The sequence below is a fragment of the Podarcis vaucheri genome, assembly GCF_965113315.1.
Source record: "Podarcis vaucheri genome assembly, chromosome: 2".
In the NCBI taxonomy this organism is placed as follows: Eukaryota; Metazoa; Chordata; class Lepidosauria; order Squamata; family Lacertidae; genus Podarcis; species Podarcis vaucheri.
In genome coordinates, this window is record NC_138760.1 from 48,717,454 (window position 1) to 48,733,314 (window position 15,861).

Sequence of the window (15,861 nt, forward strand, 5' to 3'; positions counted from 1 at the left end):
AAATAGGTACTGCTCCAGTGGGAAGGTAAATGGCGTTTCTGTGTGCTGTTCTGGTTCGCTAGAAGCAGCTTAGTATTGCTGGCCATATGGCCCGGAAGCTGTACACTGGCTCCCTTGGCCAGTAAACTGAGATGAGCGCCACAACCCCAGAGTCGTCCGCGACTGGACCTAATGGTCAGGGGTCCCTTTACCTTTATATATATACACACACACACACATTAAAACCAAGAAGAAAAATACATTAAATACTTCCCACATACCGGTACTTTTAAAAGGCCACATATGGTTAAAGGCCAAAGGTCATGCTACTCCCATAGTCTGCTCTGGAAAACCCACCAGAGCAGATTTTGAGAGCACATGGCAAGGTGGGGGAAGAGTTGGAGCGGATGGGAAGTCTATATGAATGAACAGCTGTGTTGGATACAACTTATGATGAACATTACAGAAAACTCAAGGGCTCATAGTAAAAATTCGCTGTCATATAAGTAGCATATTCATATCCCACTTTTCCTCCCAAGCACTCAAGGTGATAGATATGGTTCTGTACCTCCCGCATTTAATCCTCCCAGCAATCCTCTATGGTAGAGGAGGCAGCAAGGCAGTGCCTGACCAAAATCACCCAGTGGGCTTCGCGGGGAGGGGGTGTTGAACCCTGGTCTCCTAATCCGGAACAAATCAATGCACCGAGCAGGATTTAGACAGTTTAAACTTTACACGTAATATTGAAGTAAGATTCTCCTGGTTCAGATGTGATTCTCAGCCCGAGCATTCAAGAACAATTCGGTTGGTTGGTCTACCTTTTTATGCTATTTACTTCCGACATAGTGTAGATCGCAACCGAAACATGAAAATTAGTAATTAGATGGATAGTTATGGACTATGCTGCGCATAGAAATGTTCAGATTTAATTAAAGCTAAGCTGTAATACCGTTTGAATGTGCTTCTTTTGTTTATCGCTCGAAGGAGCTCGGAAACGACCGTGCCTATCGGAATGTCAGTTTACCTTTCCGTCTATCTGCCGCTGCTACGCCCTATCCCTCCGCGGTCGGGTTGCTTCACACTGCGCAAGCGCGGAGATCCAGTGTTTAGGACTACATTTCCCGATAAGACTTGCGACACGCCGCTCCTCCCCTGCGCCCCTCCCATTCCGGAGCTGGGGGAGGGAGGTTGCCCGGGCCGGACCCGGCAGCGGCCCCGAGCGGGCGGGCTCGGGCGAGCATGGGGGGCTGCCTTTCCTCGCAGGCGGCCGATGACCTGTCGCTGCTCAACGACTCTACCGGCGATGGGGCGAGCCTTGGGCCTGGGGATCCGTCTCCACCGCCCATCCCTGTCCCGCCGCCCCCCTACCAGGTAGCGGGTCGAGGGTTGCGGGGCGGAGGGCGAAAGGGGGGCTGTGGGGCGGGTTCCCCCAGGCCTCGCCGACTGCGGTGCTGGGCGTCGGGGTCAGCCCTGGGTAGCCTACGGGGTTCTGCTACGCAAGGGAGTAGGAAGCCGACATATGGGGCGAGGAAATTCGGGCGGCATTTTAGGGGGTGGGCAGGGGTCGGGTATTGGCTTCGGGTTCTTGGGGTAAATAGGGCGGGGTGAGCTGGAACAGTAGCTATAGAAAGAAACTGGGATGACAGATTAGGGTGGAGACTCCCGACCTCATCCAGGTATGCTAAAGAGACACAAGAATGGGGCTTGATGCCCTCTCGCCCTACAGTCACCTGGAGAGTGGATGTTACTGGGGTGAGTTAAGCCCAGTATTGACTTGGGAATGGATGTACAATGTTGAGCAGGAGACAGAACAGTGTCAAGCACAGAAAGATAATCAATATTTTTGCATTGGCATTAGTATTGCCCTTTAACCTTTGGACTGTGGTGTGTGAGTCTGAGGTCATGGGTCAAGGTTCTCTCAAAAAGCTATGGAAACGTGAGTTGTGTGACTAGGGCTGTGGTCGTGGTGGGCATTCAGGGCGAAGAACTCAAAGTCACAAGTCAGCTATAGAAGATAAGAACTGGGGAAGAGAAATAGTGCAGTGTGATTTATAAGAACTGAACAGTGGATCTGAAGTGAGGAGACCCAAATTCATGTTGAGCTGTGAACTGCTCCACATGATGAAGTATACAACATATAATGTAGAATGTAAATGTGACAGGACCTGCTTTGAAGTACAGGCATCATACAGGTATGTTTGTTGGTGGGCCAAGATTGACTGCAGCCCCACAAATTGTATGTTTGGTGGGAAACCTGGGTTAATGTGGGAAATGGCTCTCAATGAGCAGTACAGTACTGAACATAACCAATCAATTACTAAATAGGCTTGGTTGAAAATGAATGTTTAGACTCCAGGCTATCTTATGCTAGGTGTGCTTTCACCCATCCTGACAAATCTTTAGAAGATGTTGAGTTCCAGGCTGTGGTAACCAGGAACGCAGAGTCAGATTTCATAACACCACCATCTCTTTCTGCAGAAAAATGACATAGAACACACATGATTGTTATGTCTTGTCCATTTCAACAGTTGTCCTGTGTGCCTTTGATATTTGCTTTCCCATGTCTGAGGTTTATTGTGGAGCAGCTGCATGTTTCTCTGGCATTTTTGCAAGCTGCCATACCTGCAGAGTAGCATTCTCCAATGTGGGGACAGACAGTCTATGGAAGAAGAATTACGAAAAACTGAGGGAAATTCTGGTGGTTTCATCCTGTTTGAAACCTGGGGAAGGTAAAGGCAGCACAAACTTAGTTTAAGAGGGTGGCTAGAACAAAACATCAGGATTCCATATCTCAAAGAACCAGAGTGGATCTTGGGAAGATGGCTGTTAGAATGTGTGCGGAATTTATTCACATTAATTTCAGAAACTCTTTGGGCTACCTCCTAAAACATATAGGCAGCAGATTAGACAAATGAAAAACCTGCTTCACACACACACAAATCCCTACACTATTATATTATAGATTGCTTTCTAAAGGAAATAAATGATAAATACACTGAGGAACTTCCATATTTAAGAAGAGTGTACCACAGATGATTGGATAATGTTTACTAACAACACAGAATGGATGTTACCATCATGTTCTGCTTCTGAACTTCTTTAGCTTTTGACTGGCCACTTTTAGACAAAATGCTGAATTAGGTAGACTATTGATTTCAACCAGCACTGCAATTCTTGTGTCCCAAATCTTGATTGGGGCAGTGTTCCTAACAATTGTCATCTGCTTTAGAGACCAGTAATTTAATGCATGTCTATGGGGGCAACTTGCAGTTTGCTAAAATGTCTTCATTTTAAATGCAGTGGCTTGGGAGCAAGGGCATTCTGCTGCATGAAAGCAATTGGGGGCATGGGCATTCCAAGCTAACAGTATATTATTGGACCACTGTCTCACAATAAATGTTTGTCTAGATACATCCCAAAATAGAGGAGCAAGAGATGGATCTGATTGTTTTATGGTGAGTTAATTAGTTCTGCAAGGATCCCAACACCAGAGTCCAGAGCAGACAGAAGGGCTTCTTATGCATCTGCAAATGATGCGCTTGCTGTTTAGTTAGTTAGCAATTGCTGGCTCACTCCCCTGTAAAAACTTAAAATGCCAATCAGAAACATGATAGCACCATGATTTAGCCCATCTGGTGTACTACAGAGTAGATATTATCTGACAGTTTCAGCTTACATATGCCAAAAAGTTAAGTATGTAAATGTAGGAGCCTGCAGGGTTATTTAGTTTTGCCACATTTGTGGAAATATGTTGAATAACTAGCTCTACTGGAGTAATATAGGGGTCTGTGAAGAAAGAATAGTTGATGGCTGAACTGCTGTATGTTGAGTGTGGGTTTATCTCCATTTGATTACTGGCTGGTTACAAGAGTAGCAATCACTCAGCCACTCTGTCTTCTGCATTTCTAGGAACATGCACCAATTCCAGTATATCACCCAACGCCCAGCCAGGCACGTCTTGCCACACAACTAACAGAAGAGGAGCAGATCCGTATAGCTCAGAGGATTGGGCTGATTCAACATCTTCCCAAAGGAATATTTGATCCAGGCACAGAGCCATCGGAAAAGAAAATCAAAGAGTATGTTTTCCATGTGCAATGCTTTGCGTTTATCCAGTTCACTGAGACTATTTGCTAGTAGATGCATATATGGCCTTTATAGCCCACTGACAATGTGTAGCAATTCTCTTTCCAAAATGGAATATGGGTATATTGTACTGTCCAATTCTTGGTTTTAAAAAATGATGACTTTAGGCATAAAAAGGTTGACTATCCCTGGTCTGATTCCTGGTCAATCACTACCAGTTCAGACCGCATTACTTTACATTTATTTGCTCGTTCCCTCAGTTTTGGAGAAGTTCTTTTAGAGCTTTTCACAATCCCTTTATGATTTAACCACCCTGAACAACTTAGTGTCATGAGCAAACTTGGCTACCTAACTGGTCTAGCTTGGTTTTTTTTAATAAAAAAAAGTACAGGTCCCAATACTAATTCTTGTGGGACTCCACTTTCTGTCTGCTGTAGTAAGGTTTGTTCTTCTATATGCTTGGCCATTTTATCCTTAACAATACTCTCTACCAGTTTTTTCAGGACAGGTGTTAAGCTAACCAGCCTGTAATTTCTAGGATTCCCCCTGGATCCCATTTTAAAAGTTAGTGTCACATTGGCTACTTTCGTCTTCAGGTGTGGAGGTTGATCTTTGGGACAATATACAGTGGTACCTCAGGTTACAGATGCTTCAGGTTACAGACTCCGCTAACCCAGAAATAATACCTTGGGTTAAGAACTTTGCTTCAGGATGAGAAGAGAAATTGCGTGGTGGCAGGAGGCCCAATTAGCTAAAGTGGTACCTCAGGTTAAGAACAGTTTCAGGTTAAGAACGGACCTCTGGAACGAATTAAGTTCTTAACCCGAGGTACCACTGTACATATTTTTATTAAGTCAGAAACTTCATATTTGAGTTGAGATCTCTTGAGTAGATTCAGACCCCAATTTGCCTCAATTCCTCAGACTTCATACAAAAGTTAATTTAGGCAAAAGTTAGTTCCCCACCATCATTTTTCCAACAGAGCAATATTTTCCCCAACTATATAACATAAGGTGAAATTAACATGCATCATATTTAAAGTGAAATACTGTTCTCTTCGGCCTCTGCATCCATCTAACCTTAAAGAGCTCTTTGCTATGAAGACAGCATGTATTTAAATACATCCAATAAAATGTGAATATACAGCAGCAACTTTCAGCTGGGGTAATGTCCATGTTTTGGAATAGATGTAGGTGGAGGGTCATCCTTGAACCTTGGAAGTCAGAAGCAAACTATTTAAGATAGAGTGCTCTGTGTGTAACAGGCTTGCATGCTTTCCAGCACCACAACCAGTATTGGACACTGTTAAGGATGGAATGGCGAGACTAGGTGACTTGCCAGCAAGTGGTTCTGTACTGGGATACCTGAACTTACCATGTGGTGGCAAATTGGGCGGGGAATGCGAGAGAGAAGTATTAGAAGCCGTTTTAGTGTCTTTAATAACATTTCCTTTTCTCTCTGCCCAATTTCAGGTGTGTGATCTGCATGCTGGATTTTGTATACGGAGACCCCATCCGGTTCTTGCCCTGCCTGCACATCTACCATGTTCACTGCATTGACGACTGGCTGATGCGATCATTCACCTGCCCTTCTTGCATGGAGCCAGTTGACGCTGCTCTTCTGTCCTCCTACGAGACTAACTGAGGTGGCTGGGTGCCCTGCTCTTGTTAATGCTTCCAGGCTCTGGCTGTGTGAGGGGCTGGGATGTGGCACACACTTTTATTTGCACACTTCTGGGATACACCAAAGATCCTATGGCAGAGAATCTGATCCCAGGCCTTGAGGACAACACAGAACCATTCTAGCTTGGCTGGCTGTGCTAAAGGCTGACTTGTGCCATATTTGAGAATTGTAACCAGAGTAGGTGGAGACTGGGGGCGAAATGGCAAAGCAAGAATTGTCCTTTCACTCCACCCACAAATGCTGTTTTTTTCTTTTCTTTTCAAGATGATCAAGATTGTTCTTTAGGACTATTCTTACCCACATACCTGTTTAAATCCCCACTGAGTTATCAAGTACAGGTCTGGGGTGTTACATGGGAGGGGACTGCAACTCTTTGACCAAAAAGAGAGAGTTGTTTAAAGCTAACACTGGTTGCAAAGATCTTCTAATTTCAAATCCAGAAAAGGAGTTTTAGCATTGTCACATCAACTCTGGTTGGTATGTGGCAGAGTCTGGAGTTTTGAGAAGTGTTTTTTTTTTAAAGCATTTCTCTGTTACCCCACAATGCTTCTTTTAACCAGGTGGGAAACAAGCGTCTTTAAAGCTTGGCCACTATTGAAATCTTACCCGGTAGCACTTGTGCTACAATGCACAAAACAAGTCTAAGGGGTTTGTCTCAGTTCTTTGTGGGGGCAATTTGGAGCAGTGACCTTGGCAGGGAGATTTGAGCTTGATTTCTGTAGTTGGAGTCAGAGTGCTTCTGTTTAAAGGTTCATGTTTCAACTAAGAGTGAACGATACATACTTTTCACTTCCTCTCTTCTGCTTGTAAAGATTTTAAGATGCTTTTAAGGTGAAGGAGACAGAAGAGTTATTTGTTAAATAACAGCTTTTTAGTAAGTTAGTGATGAAGTACAAAAGCCTCCTCTACAGATGGTGGGTTAAGGCATTCAAGTGCACTATTGTAAAGGGTAAAGAAACTGTTTGTTTGCCCAATGTTTACTCTGTTTGCCTTACACAAAATGAAGACTCTTGTCCCATAAGAAACTGCTAGCGATTAATGTCATGCAGCAAGCCCACTATTTGGAAAGGCTTCCCTTAGTCATGCTGTTTATTGCCTTGCAAGTGGAGAGGCGTGAAAGTGCTTTTCTGATTATGCATTGTCCTTAACAAGGATCTAGCACTTGAAAGTAAAACTGATGTGTGTTGCATTCAAATGGAAATAAAATAGATTGCATATAATCCCTTGTAGAAATAAGTATTTGGGCAAAGCGGACTGCTCATATCCCTTTTCTTCCATCACTCTTTCCAGCTAAAATGAATGTCAGCAGCACTTGACAAGGAGAATTCTTCTACTGGTCAATCATCAGTGTTTCTTTTCTGTACTACCTTATGTCTTTTGCAAAAGATGGACTTGGTGGTTAGTCCATTTTTGATCAGGCATAATTTTACAGTTGCAAGGTCCATGCTGAGACTTGGGCCCTTCCTCTTTCCTTATTGTCCCAGGAAAGGAATAGCAGCAGCTGATTTCTAAGCTACATCACAAACCACTTTTCAATAGCAGGATCCCAAGGGTGGTGAGCAGAGCAGCAGCTGCAGCCCAGTTCCCTAGAGAGCTTTCTTGCCTTGAAGGAACAGCAACAACTAATAAGGAGCAGTGTAGTTGTTGTCTTAAAGGGATGACAGGAGATGGGAAATGGAGTAGAGCAGTAGATAAAATTCAAACTATGTTCCTGAAGGCTGCTTCTCCTGCAGTCACATCAGGGCCTGATTTGTAGCTGGTTTGCTACAAGTTTCATGTTTACCGTTGCAACTGTCATCTGAAGTATAAAGTGAGAAATACTTTCAACACATACTTGCACAAAATAGCAGGGGAGAGAGGAATGTAGGAGTAGAAAAAATAATAATGGCAGGGATGACATTTTTAAAAACTCATTGTCTCCCCAAAGTTGGAGAGGCATCTCTAATTCAATGGTAAAGGTAAAGGGACCCCTGACCGTAAAGTCCAGTCGCGAACGGCTCTGGGGTTGCGGCGCTCATCTCGCTTTACTGGCTGAGGGAGCTGGCATTTGTCCGCAGACAGCTTCTGGGTCATGTGGCCAGCATGACTAAGCTGCTTCTGGCAAACTAGAGCAGCACACAGAAACGCCGTTTACCTTCCCACTGGAGCAGTACCTATTTATCTACTTGCACTTTGATGTGCTTTCGAACTGCTAGGTTGGCAGGAGCTGGGACCGAGCAATGGAAGCTCATCCCGTCGTGGGGATTCGAACCGTCGACCTTCTGATTGGCAGGCCCTAGGCTCTGTGGTTTAGACCACAGCGCTACCCGCGTCCAGTGAGACAGTTAAGTAATTTTAGATTCTGAACTTAATGGTCTTATGGGGGCTCCACTCTTTAGATGGTAAAGCACATTACTTACCTATTCAAAAATGTGGCAAGCCAGCTGTACTACCTTTGGGGGCTCTCCTGCTGAATAGGCCCCAAGATTCCTGCCCCAAAATCCTCCTGGGGAAGCACCACTACACTAATGAAAAGTATCAAGTACTGGTGAAGCCCTCTGCCCAAAGCTCTGAGGAGCCACCATCAGTCAGACAGTACTGAACAAGACATGCTACTAGCCTGACTGTATAAGGCAGCTTCGTATGTAAAGATGGTTCACTGTGGAGTGAGCAACAGCACCTTGAGTTCCATTTGGCCTGATACACCCACTAGCCATCAATCAAAGGGATGTCTAATGCACACCTGAAGACTGGCTGGAGTGGAAACAAAGTTGTTCTGCTGGCAACTGGGTATAGGGCCTCAAGCAACTGAAAAGAGGTAAGTGATCAAAGTTCTGGCTGGGGCAATATAACCAGGTCAGTACAACATCTAGCAGAAATGATACTTTCAAATAAATTTCACAGTGCACAAAAATATACAGTATGGGTTATCTATCATTGTGTTTTGAAAAGAACAAGCAGCAACACCTAGAAATAAAGATGAATATATCATGCAACTGTTGTAACCGCAATGAATGTGAAGCTATATTTTCATACCCCAGCTATTATTAGCTCATTCTTTAACCACATATTTTCCAGAATAGTGAATGAACAGTCTATGAATCTTGACCTCTGGAAATGTTCCCTAGCAAAGTGCAATTACACCATCACCAGATGCATAAAGTTATCCTAAGCTAAAAAATATGTTTATATCCTGTACTTACTATGAAGAGTTCAAGGAGTGTACATAGTTTGCCTTTCACCCATTTTATCCTTGTAGCCTGTTAAGCTGAAAGAAAGTGATTGGCCCATGGTCATCCAATGAGCTTCATGGTCAAATGGGGATTTGAATGTTCATCTTCCAAGCCCCAGGTCCAGCACTCTCAACCACTATATCACATTGGATTCCACATGCATGTGATAGGAGAGGGAGAACTATTAGCAGTGTAGTTAGTCTAGTTTGTGCCTTTTAGAATTTCCTATGTTAAAACTTAAATACATAAAAATCATTAGTGAATATTCACAAAGCAGTGATGAGTCACTATTGATTTTACATACATTAATTTTTAACAAAAATTTTAATGTCTCTTGCATTTTATATCCTCCTAACTCCACTACCAATGTCTGTGTATAAAATTAAAAACATAACACTTCTTGCATATGATCATATACTTTAGTCCACAAATGCACATACCACTAATATATTTGTTAAGTCTTCAAGGTGCCACATATTTACTGTTTTTGCTGCAACAGAGTAGCATGATTACCTCTGAAAGCCATAGGTTATACAGGCAACTCCCCATTTGCACAGGGGTTGTGTTCTTGGCATTTGCACTCTTCAGAGAAGTGCGCATAAGCCCACCCTGTCCCCATTCCACTCTCTCCTGGGTCCAAAACAACCCATCTGCTGGCCGTCACTTTTCAATTGACTACACGCAAACAGGTCACTACCTGTATAAGTAAAAATACCTTTCATCATAAAAAAGAAATAGAAAGGAAACAAGACAAAGCTAGCGAATCAATATCCACAACAGAATTTTATTTTAAAAAGCTAGTAGTAAGAATGATTATCAGTGCTCTAAGCCAGATTGTGGTCAAAAGCAATAAAGGAGTCTGATCTAGTGTAGAACAAGGAAGCAAACTGCCACCACTTTATAACAGGTGTGTAACCAGATACCAGTGAAATATTTAACCCTTCCAAGTTGCTTCAGGCTTTAAACAGTAAAGTCTCATATATGACCACCCCGAGCCCCTTTCAGACACTACCTCAAACTGAATATAGCAGGTGGTGATGTCTTCCAGCCCTTTCCCAAATCTCTACCTATTCAGGTCTGAAATAGTGTTTGACATGCATACGGTCATATGTATGAAAGTTTCTGCCACATGATTAGGTTTCCTAATCACACTGAAGAGCCTAAACACATATAGATGTACACACCCCATCTAGATCTTCTGCTGAATAAAGGTCTGAACAGGACTCAAGTCAGCTGAGATTCCAGCAAGTGTACATAACTAATTAAACAAGAGTGTTAGGTTGTACCCAACAGAATCATTGTATTAGCAGAATGACTTCTACCTCCCTCTACCTCCCTCCCAAAATCTGCTTTGAGATTTCCCCCAAACATCCAAAGCAGATTTGGGGGTTGCAGACAGGATTCAATCCAGTATTTCCTCCACTTCCCATGTCCTACACAACCATCAGAGTGTTCTGACTGGTAGAAAGCAGTGACCTTTTCCGCAGAGAGGGCATTTATATATAAAACATTTGGCCTAAAGGCTGTTCAATAACATAACACACACCCTTTAGGCCTCTCCTAGATCAGAATATAAAACTTCAGCTGGTTTTCTTTCAGCTTAGAAATCTTCTGCAAGTATGTTTTGCATTGAGCAGAAGTTGGGTATTTCATATGTGTTCTCTGACACAAAGCGCCTGTTCCATGAAAAGGAAATGGCACAAATGGAGTAAGATTCAAACATAAGCCCAACTGCACCCTCAACACAAAAATTTGGGGCTATAAATTATCCTAGAAAAGGTCTTGTTTGTATTCTCATTTCTTGACATTCCAACTGCTAAGAATGTACCCGAGGCCTTTCTATGAAGTTGTCATCCCCAGTTACTCTCAGTGACAGAACTCACATCACTGCAGAAACTATCTGAATTTCAGCTTTAGTACACTACTTCACTGAAAGTATAAGGAGTCTAAATGGAGAATAAAAAAAGAGAAACATAGGCTCCCATGCACACAGCAAACAACTGCTAGACAAACAGCCTTTCTCAAAGAACTCTGGCCACAAAGCCCAGGACTGGAACAGAGGGGCTAGTCAAAGGCTAGAATCATGATATCTGGAAATTCCATTTGACCCAGAGCACGTTTGTTGTAATTTTAGCCAATTTTTCTCCTAATGGGTTTAAGTGCAGACCAAGTTTCTACCTTCTTAGCTAAGAGATAGGCACAACATAATCCGCAGTGCTAAATTGGAGCATGCATAGCAGAAGGCAAGGAATGAGTTTAAGCAGCAGCAACTGGAATTCAGAATAAAACCACATAACGCACTGTATTGTACAGTGAAATGGAGAGGAAAAAACAGAAGCAGAAATGCACCCACAAAATTGTCAGATACTAAGCATATCAAGGAACTCAGCACTGGTCACCTTTTCATCAAAGTGTTCTGGAATTACTGTTGTCTGCAATGCGGATTTGGAAACTGTGACCACATGTTAAGTTCATCTTCAACAGAAACAGATAATGCATTTGGCAAAACGGATCCATTTAGCTTATCCCATTGTGGAAACTTGAGCAGTACTGGAAGTGTTAAGCAAAGGTTTAATGCTAAAGATTTTGTGGGCATGGTATGTTGCCTGGTGATTCAGGGAAAGACATATCAGACCAATTCCACTATTTTGGGGATTACAAATTAAAAAATCCTGCAACTAAGTCAAAGTTCTTAGTTCTCAGAAGAAAGAAGATAACAATAAATGAACCAATGAAGGAGGCTCTAAATTCCCAGATATAAAAGCATGGCAAGTCACCTGCTGCCGTGGCAGCATTCAGTCTGTGGGGCAGAGCTACTCTCCTTTGACGTTTTAAATAATTATGTACATCAGAGAAAGTCCAAGCTGGAGATGAGAGTTATTTCACCAAAGGTCGGGTTTTATCATCATCACTGCACTGGTGGGCTTTGTATTTTTTCACTTCAGCCATATATTTGGCCCACGCATCACCTTTACTTGTCAAAACCTACAAACAAAACAGGAGAGGCAAAAATGAAATGTTACGTATCTCTCATTATTTTATTCAGAAGCATACCATATACAGAAAACATTAACAATGGCAAAAAACAATGGCATAAACCTAACCATCTAACTAGGAGTCTGTGGGTTGTATTGTACTAGGGAGCCCCAGGTTCAAATTCTTGCTCAGCTATAAACCTCACAGTATGACACTGGGGTAGTCAACATCTCTTTAGTCTAACCTACCACATAATATTGTGAAGTCAAAGGGAGGATAACCCCAGTTACTTGATCTGCCATTATCTCATTGGAATTAAAAGCACTGGGTCATAGTCAGTGCTGCTGTAACAGACATTCCCATCTTCTCTTTTCTAGTCCTCACAAGGACCCTCTGCAGCAGATTTTGAAGGTGCATGCAAGAAGGATGGGAGTCCTATTATGCAAGAGGAACTCTGTACATGCAGCATTTGAAACAACCCTGTTTACAAAAATGAAATAGACAGGGAAGCGTAACACTTAACCAGGAAATATCAGTTCTTCAGTTCATTTGACAAGCACCTTTCCTACTAAGGAAGAACACAAGCTTCCAGCTTCATTGCTATTATCACAACTGAAGCAGGAACAAGAAATAAAGTACTCTTCTGCTGCTCCTGTAGACCTATATAGCAGTTTTTCATTGAAGGGCTGCCACTGCCGTTATTGCAGAGTTCATATTCTTTCTGTGGGTTGTCTCTTTCTCTCTCCCTCCCCTCACATACACAAATTAAAGCAACCTGCCCCTGAGATTCTAGAAGAGGCGAAAAATCATTCTTCTACAAATTTTCTCACACTCCAAAGATGGCCATTTCCCTAAAGATGGAAGGTCAACATCAGTGCCAAACTTAGATAGCATGAGGGAGAAGAATATTAGCTTCAACTTCCATTCCTGCTGAAATGGAAGCAAAAGCATTGCTGCCCCATGGGCTGTCAAGCTGACATAAATGAGGTTCATGCTAACTTACCTCATCCTCTGTCTTTTGTTTCTTGGCTACCACTCCTGTCTTCAGGGCTAGCTTGCTGCCCCCTCTCCGCTTGCCCACCTGGGTGAAGGGACAGAAGACTGCAACCGTTATACGAGCCTGGGAGCTGCAAGGGGAATGTTGCCCACTATATAACGGTATAGGGAGTCCTTCAATTAGATCATCTTAGCTCGCCATCACACCTGTCAGTCAGTACAGAGCTGCCGAGCGTTACCTACACCGTTGTGCTAGGAGGGTAAAAGGGCACCTTAGCAGTGTTCACCAATACATCTGTACAGATCAGCCCAAACATTAAAAGACACATTTTATAAAAAAATGAAGTATTCTGAATGCTTTCCAGGCTCAATGTCCATTAGAAAATAGGATCAACACTGAACTTCCACTCACATTCCCCTAAAACATCACAACATACATGAAACTGTTTGATTTCCTAATAATTACAAGGACAATCAAGTTGACAAGAGTCAGTCTTATCCCTGTCTAGGGAGGGGCTGTGTGCTACTGTCATTCTATAAATCTGTATAATCTCCATAAAACAAAAAATGGATTTCTAAGAGCAGCTCGAGGCTTAAGATATGAAATGTCAGCTTTCATTTTGAAAAAAAACAAGCTTGAAAACAGATGGGGTCCTTCTGCTAAAAACTAAGGAACGAGAGCAGGGTTTCAATGTCCACTATCAGCACCCTGCTCACATCATGGAATTCCTGCAGTAAATGCCCCTTATGCTCTTCCTATTCATAGCGCCAGTAATGCCATATGCCCAAACGTATGCTCCATCTCCAAGAATCCTCTATCTAGAGACTCCAGGTTTCATAAGACTGAAAGGGAAAAAATACTAATTTTGTTACTCTTAGGCTGCAATTCCATACACAATAACCTGGTATTAATTCCCACTGAACTCAACAGCTTATTTTTTAGTAAACACAGAGCACCTTGTTGTTATTCTATTCTGAGTAGCCTCCCCTTTTCTATAACAGGCTATGTTATTAATGCTAAACCAATAGAGAATACAGTTACATTTGCATTCTTCTCTATCCAGCTGCGAACCAAATAGCAGCTTACTTCAGAATTATCACACCAATACAGATGTTGAACGGATTTCATTCTGTTGTAAGCATGATGCTATCTATGCAGAAAAACTTCCATATGCTAGACAAAAGCCCCATTTACTTGCAACAGCTGTTTAAAGCAGGGAAAACTCCTGGTTTGCTTTAAGAAAAAGGGCCTAGTTTATCTTAATACACCTCAGTTCCTTTGTTTTCATATAATGCCTGTATCAGTCTCTATCAGATGGTTCTCCAAAACACAGCTAAATCAAAGCATTATGTTGTGGTATTTTACTTGCAGTTCACAGGATGGCCTTCTAGATCTACTACTTCCAATTTGAATCTATATTACACACATCAGGATTGACACTTTTAGTTTCTCAGAAGGAGGCAGAAAAGAGAATGTTTATCCAATTATTTATTTTGCACCTTGCACTTTTACCTGTCCCAAGTTAAGATTCAGTAGGTTTTTTTTAAAAAAAAAAGTCATAATTTTGTTGGATTATTTTGGCTGTGGCTACTGAATGGCTTTGATTTTTAGAAATGCACAGCAGCAGGTAGTTCTGTCATGGGGCAGGATTATTAAGAACCCCAAAATGCAAGCTTGGAACTTGAAGTTCACCCACTTGGAAATAAGGCACACTGAAATTAATGAGTTTTTGAGCAAATATGTTTATGGTCAGAGAATAAAAGGGATTTTGATGTTTACTTTATAGACTGAGATTAGGACTAGTTAAGTAAAAATAGCCTCCCAACATTTATTGGGAACAGCACTTACAGAAGTATTCTAGAACTGCCTACTTTCAAGTCCACAATCAATATGAACAAACCCAGTAAAACATTAACTTGCACAGCAATGACATATGTCCACTATAGTATGCAACCACTGTCAACAGACATTTAAAAAAATTGCTTGCTGCATACACCTATGCTATATATTACCGGGGCGAGGGGGATCAGCACTAAATATCCATGTCCATCGGACTTAAATTTATAACGTGAATTAAAGTGAGCTTTGAAAACCTTTGTCGAGAGCTCGGAGGAAGAGAATTTAACAGTGCTCCTAGTAATATGATTCCGCTACCGTAACAGAAATACTGGGGGGAGGAGAAGAGATAACATTTTACAGGGGTGAGGAAGTGCTTCACCCGTTGAACTTCTGCCTGCCAAGCACCTATTAAGGGCACATGCGACCATGTCAGGAAAGGAGATGAAAACTGGCAGGCAGAAGGCGCCAGCCAGCGCCTCGGTCCTTTGGGGTCTGGGGAGGGCGGAGGCAGAAAGCGAAGAGGAGTAAGCCAAGGGAAAGGGGAGGAGGGGGTGTCAGGGCCCGGATCCCTTACGAAGCTGAGGGCGCTCCCGCTCCGCTTCTTTTCCGGCGGCTCCTGTTCCCCGGGCGGCTCCGGCCGAGACTCGGTCTCTCTCTGCTTTTCGGCCCCCGCTTTCCCCGCTCCCGGTCCGCTCCTCCCTCCCGCGGCGGCGGCCTCTTCCATGCGCCGCTTGAAGAGCTCTAGGAAGGAGCCGTCGTTGGCGAACACGTTCACTCCGCCCGGCCCGGCCGCCTCGGAGCCTGGGCCCCTGCCTTGCGCCGCCGCCATCTTGCGCCGCCCTCCCTGCCTTGAGCGTACGCGCCCTGGAGCACGGTGGGGAGCGGTGACGAGGCCGGCGCCGCAAAGCACGACGGGAGAGGCGACGTTGCTAGGCTGCCCACGCACGTCAAAAAAAAAGGAGAAGTATCGCAGACCGACCCGGCGCGTCCGCCCTGCGGGATACTGACAGGCCTTATGAGCCAATCAAAAAAGATAACGGGCCGCAGCCTGGAGGAAATCGATGATGGAGTGAGCACTTTACCAATCAG

General features: G+C 43.3%; 2 protein-coding genes across 2 annotated transcripts; one reads left to right on the top strand and one right to left on the bottom strand.

Annotated features, from left to right (window-relative positions):
* The first annotated feature begins 1,141 nt into the window (after nucleotides 1–1,141).
* Nucleotides 1,142–6,968, top strand: LOC309527800 (RING finger protein 11-like). The gene is made up of 3 exons (XM_082214773.1): nucleotides 1,142–1,350; nucleotides 3,889–4,058; nucleotides 5,538–6,968. Exons 1-3 carry the CDS (start codon nucleotides 1,219–1,221, stop codon nucleotides 5,707–5,709), a joined length of 474 nt encoding a protein of 157 aa, XP_082070899.1. The 5' UTR covers nucleotides 1,142–1,218; the 3' UTR covers nucleotides 5,710–6,968.
* Nucleotides 6,969–11,511: 4,543 nt separating this feature from the next.
* Nucleotides 11,512–15,671, bottom strand: TRIR (telomerase RNA component interacting RNase). Its single transcript, XM_082214774.1, has 3 exons — nucleotides 15,347–15,671; nucleotides 12,940–13,017; nucleotides 11,512–11,945 (listed from the first exon to the last, which is right to left on the bottom strand). Exons 1-3 carry the CDS (start codon nucleotides 15,599–15,601, stop codon nucleotides 11,838–11,840), a joined length of 441 nt encoding a protein of 146 aa, XP_082070900.1. The 5' UTR covers nucleotides 15,602–15,671; the 3' UTR covers nucleotides 11,512–11,837.
* Between the last annotated feature and the right edge of the window lie 190 nt (nucleotides 15,672–15,861).

Coding starts and splice junctions, on each gene's coding strand:
- LOC309527800 (XM_082214773.1), top strand. CDS start 1,219: ATGGGGGGCTGCCTTTCCTCGCAGGCGGCCGATGACCTGTCGCTGCTC. Junction 1,351..3,888: donor TCCCGCCGCCCCCCTACCAG/GTAGCGGGTCGA, acceptor CTGCATTTCTAG/GAACATGCACCAATTCCAGT. Junction 4,059..5,537: donor TCGGAAAAGAAAATCAAAGA/GTATGTTTTCCA, acceptor GCCCAATTTCAG/GTGTGTGATCTGCATGCTGG.
- TRIR (XM_082214774.1), bottom strand. CDS start 15,601: ATGGCGGCGGCGCAAGGCAGGGGCCCAGGCTCCGAGGCGGCCGGGCCG. Junction 13,018..15,346: donor GCGGGAGCGCCCTCAGCTTC/GTAAGGGATCCG, acceptor CCCTTCACCCAG/GTGGGCAAGCGGAGAGGGGG. Junction 11,946..12,939: donor AACAAAAGACAGAGGATGAG/GTAAGTTAGCAT, acceptor TTTTGTTTGTAG/GTTTTGACAAGTAAAGGTGA.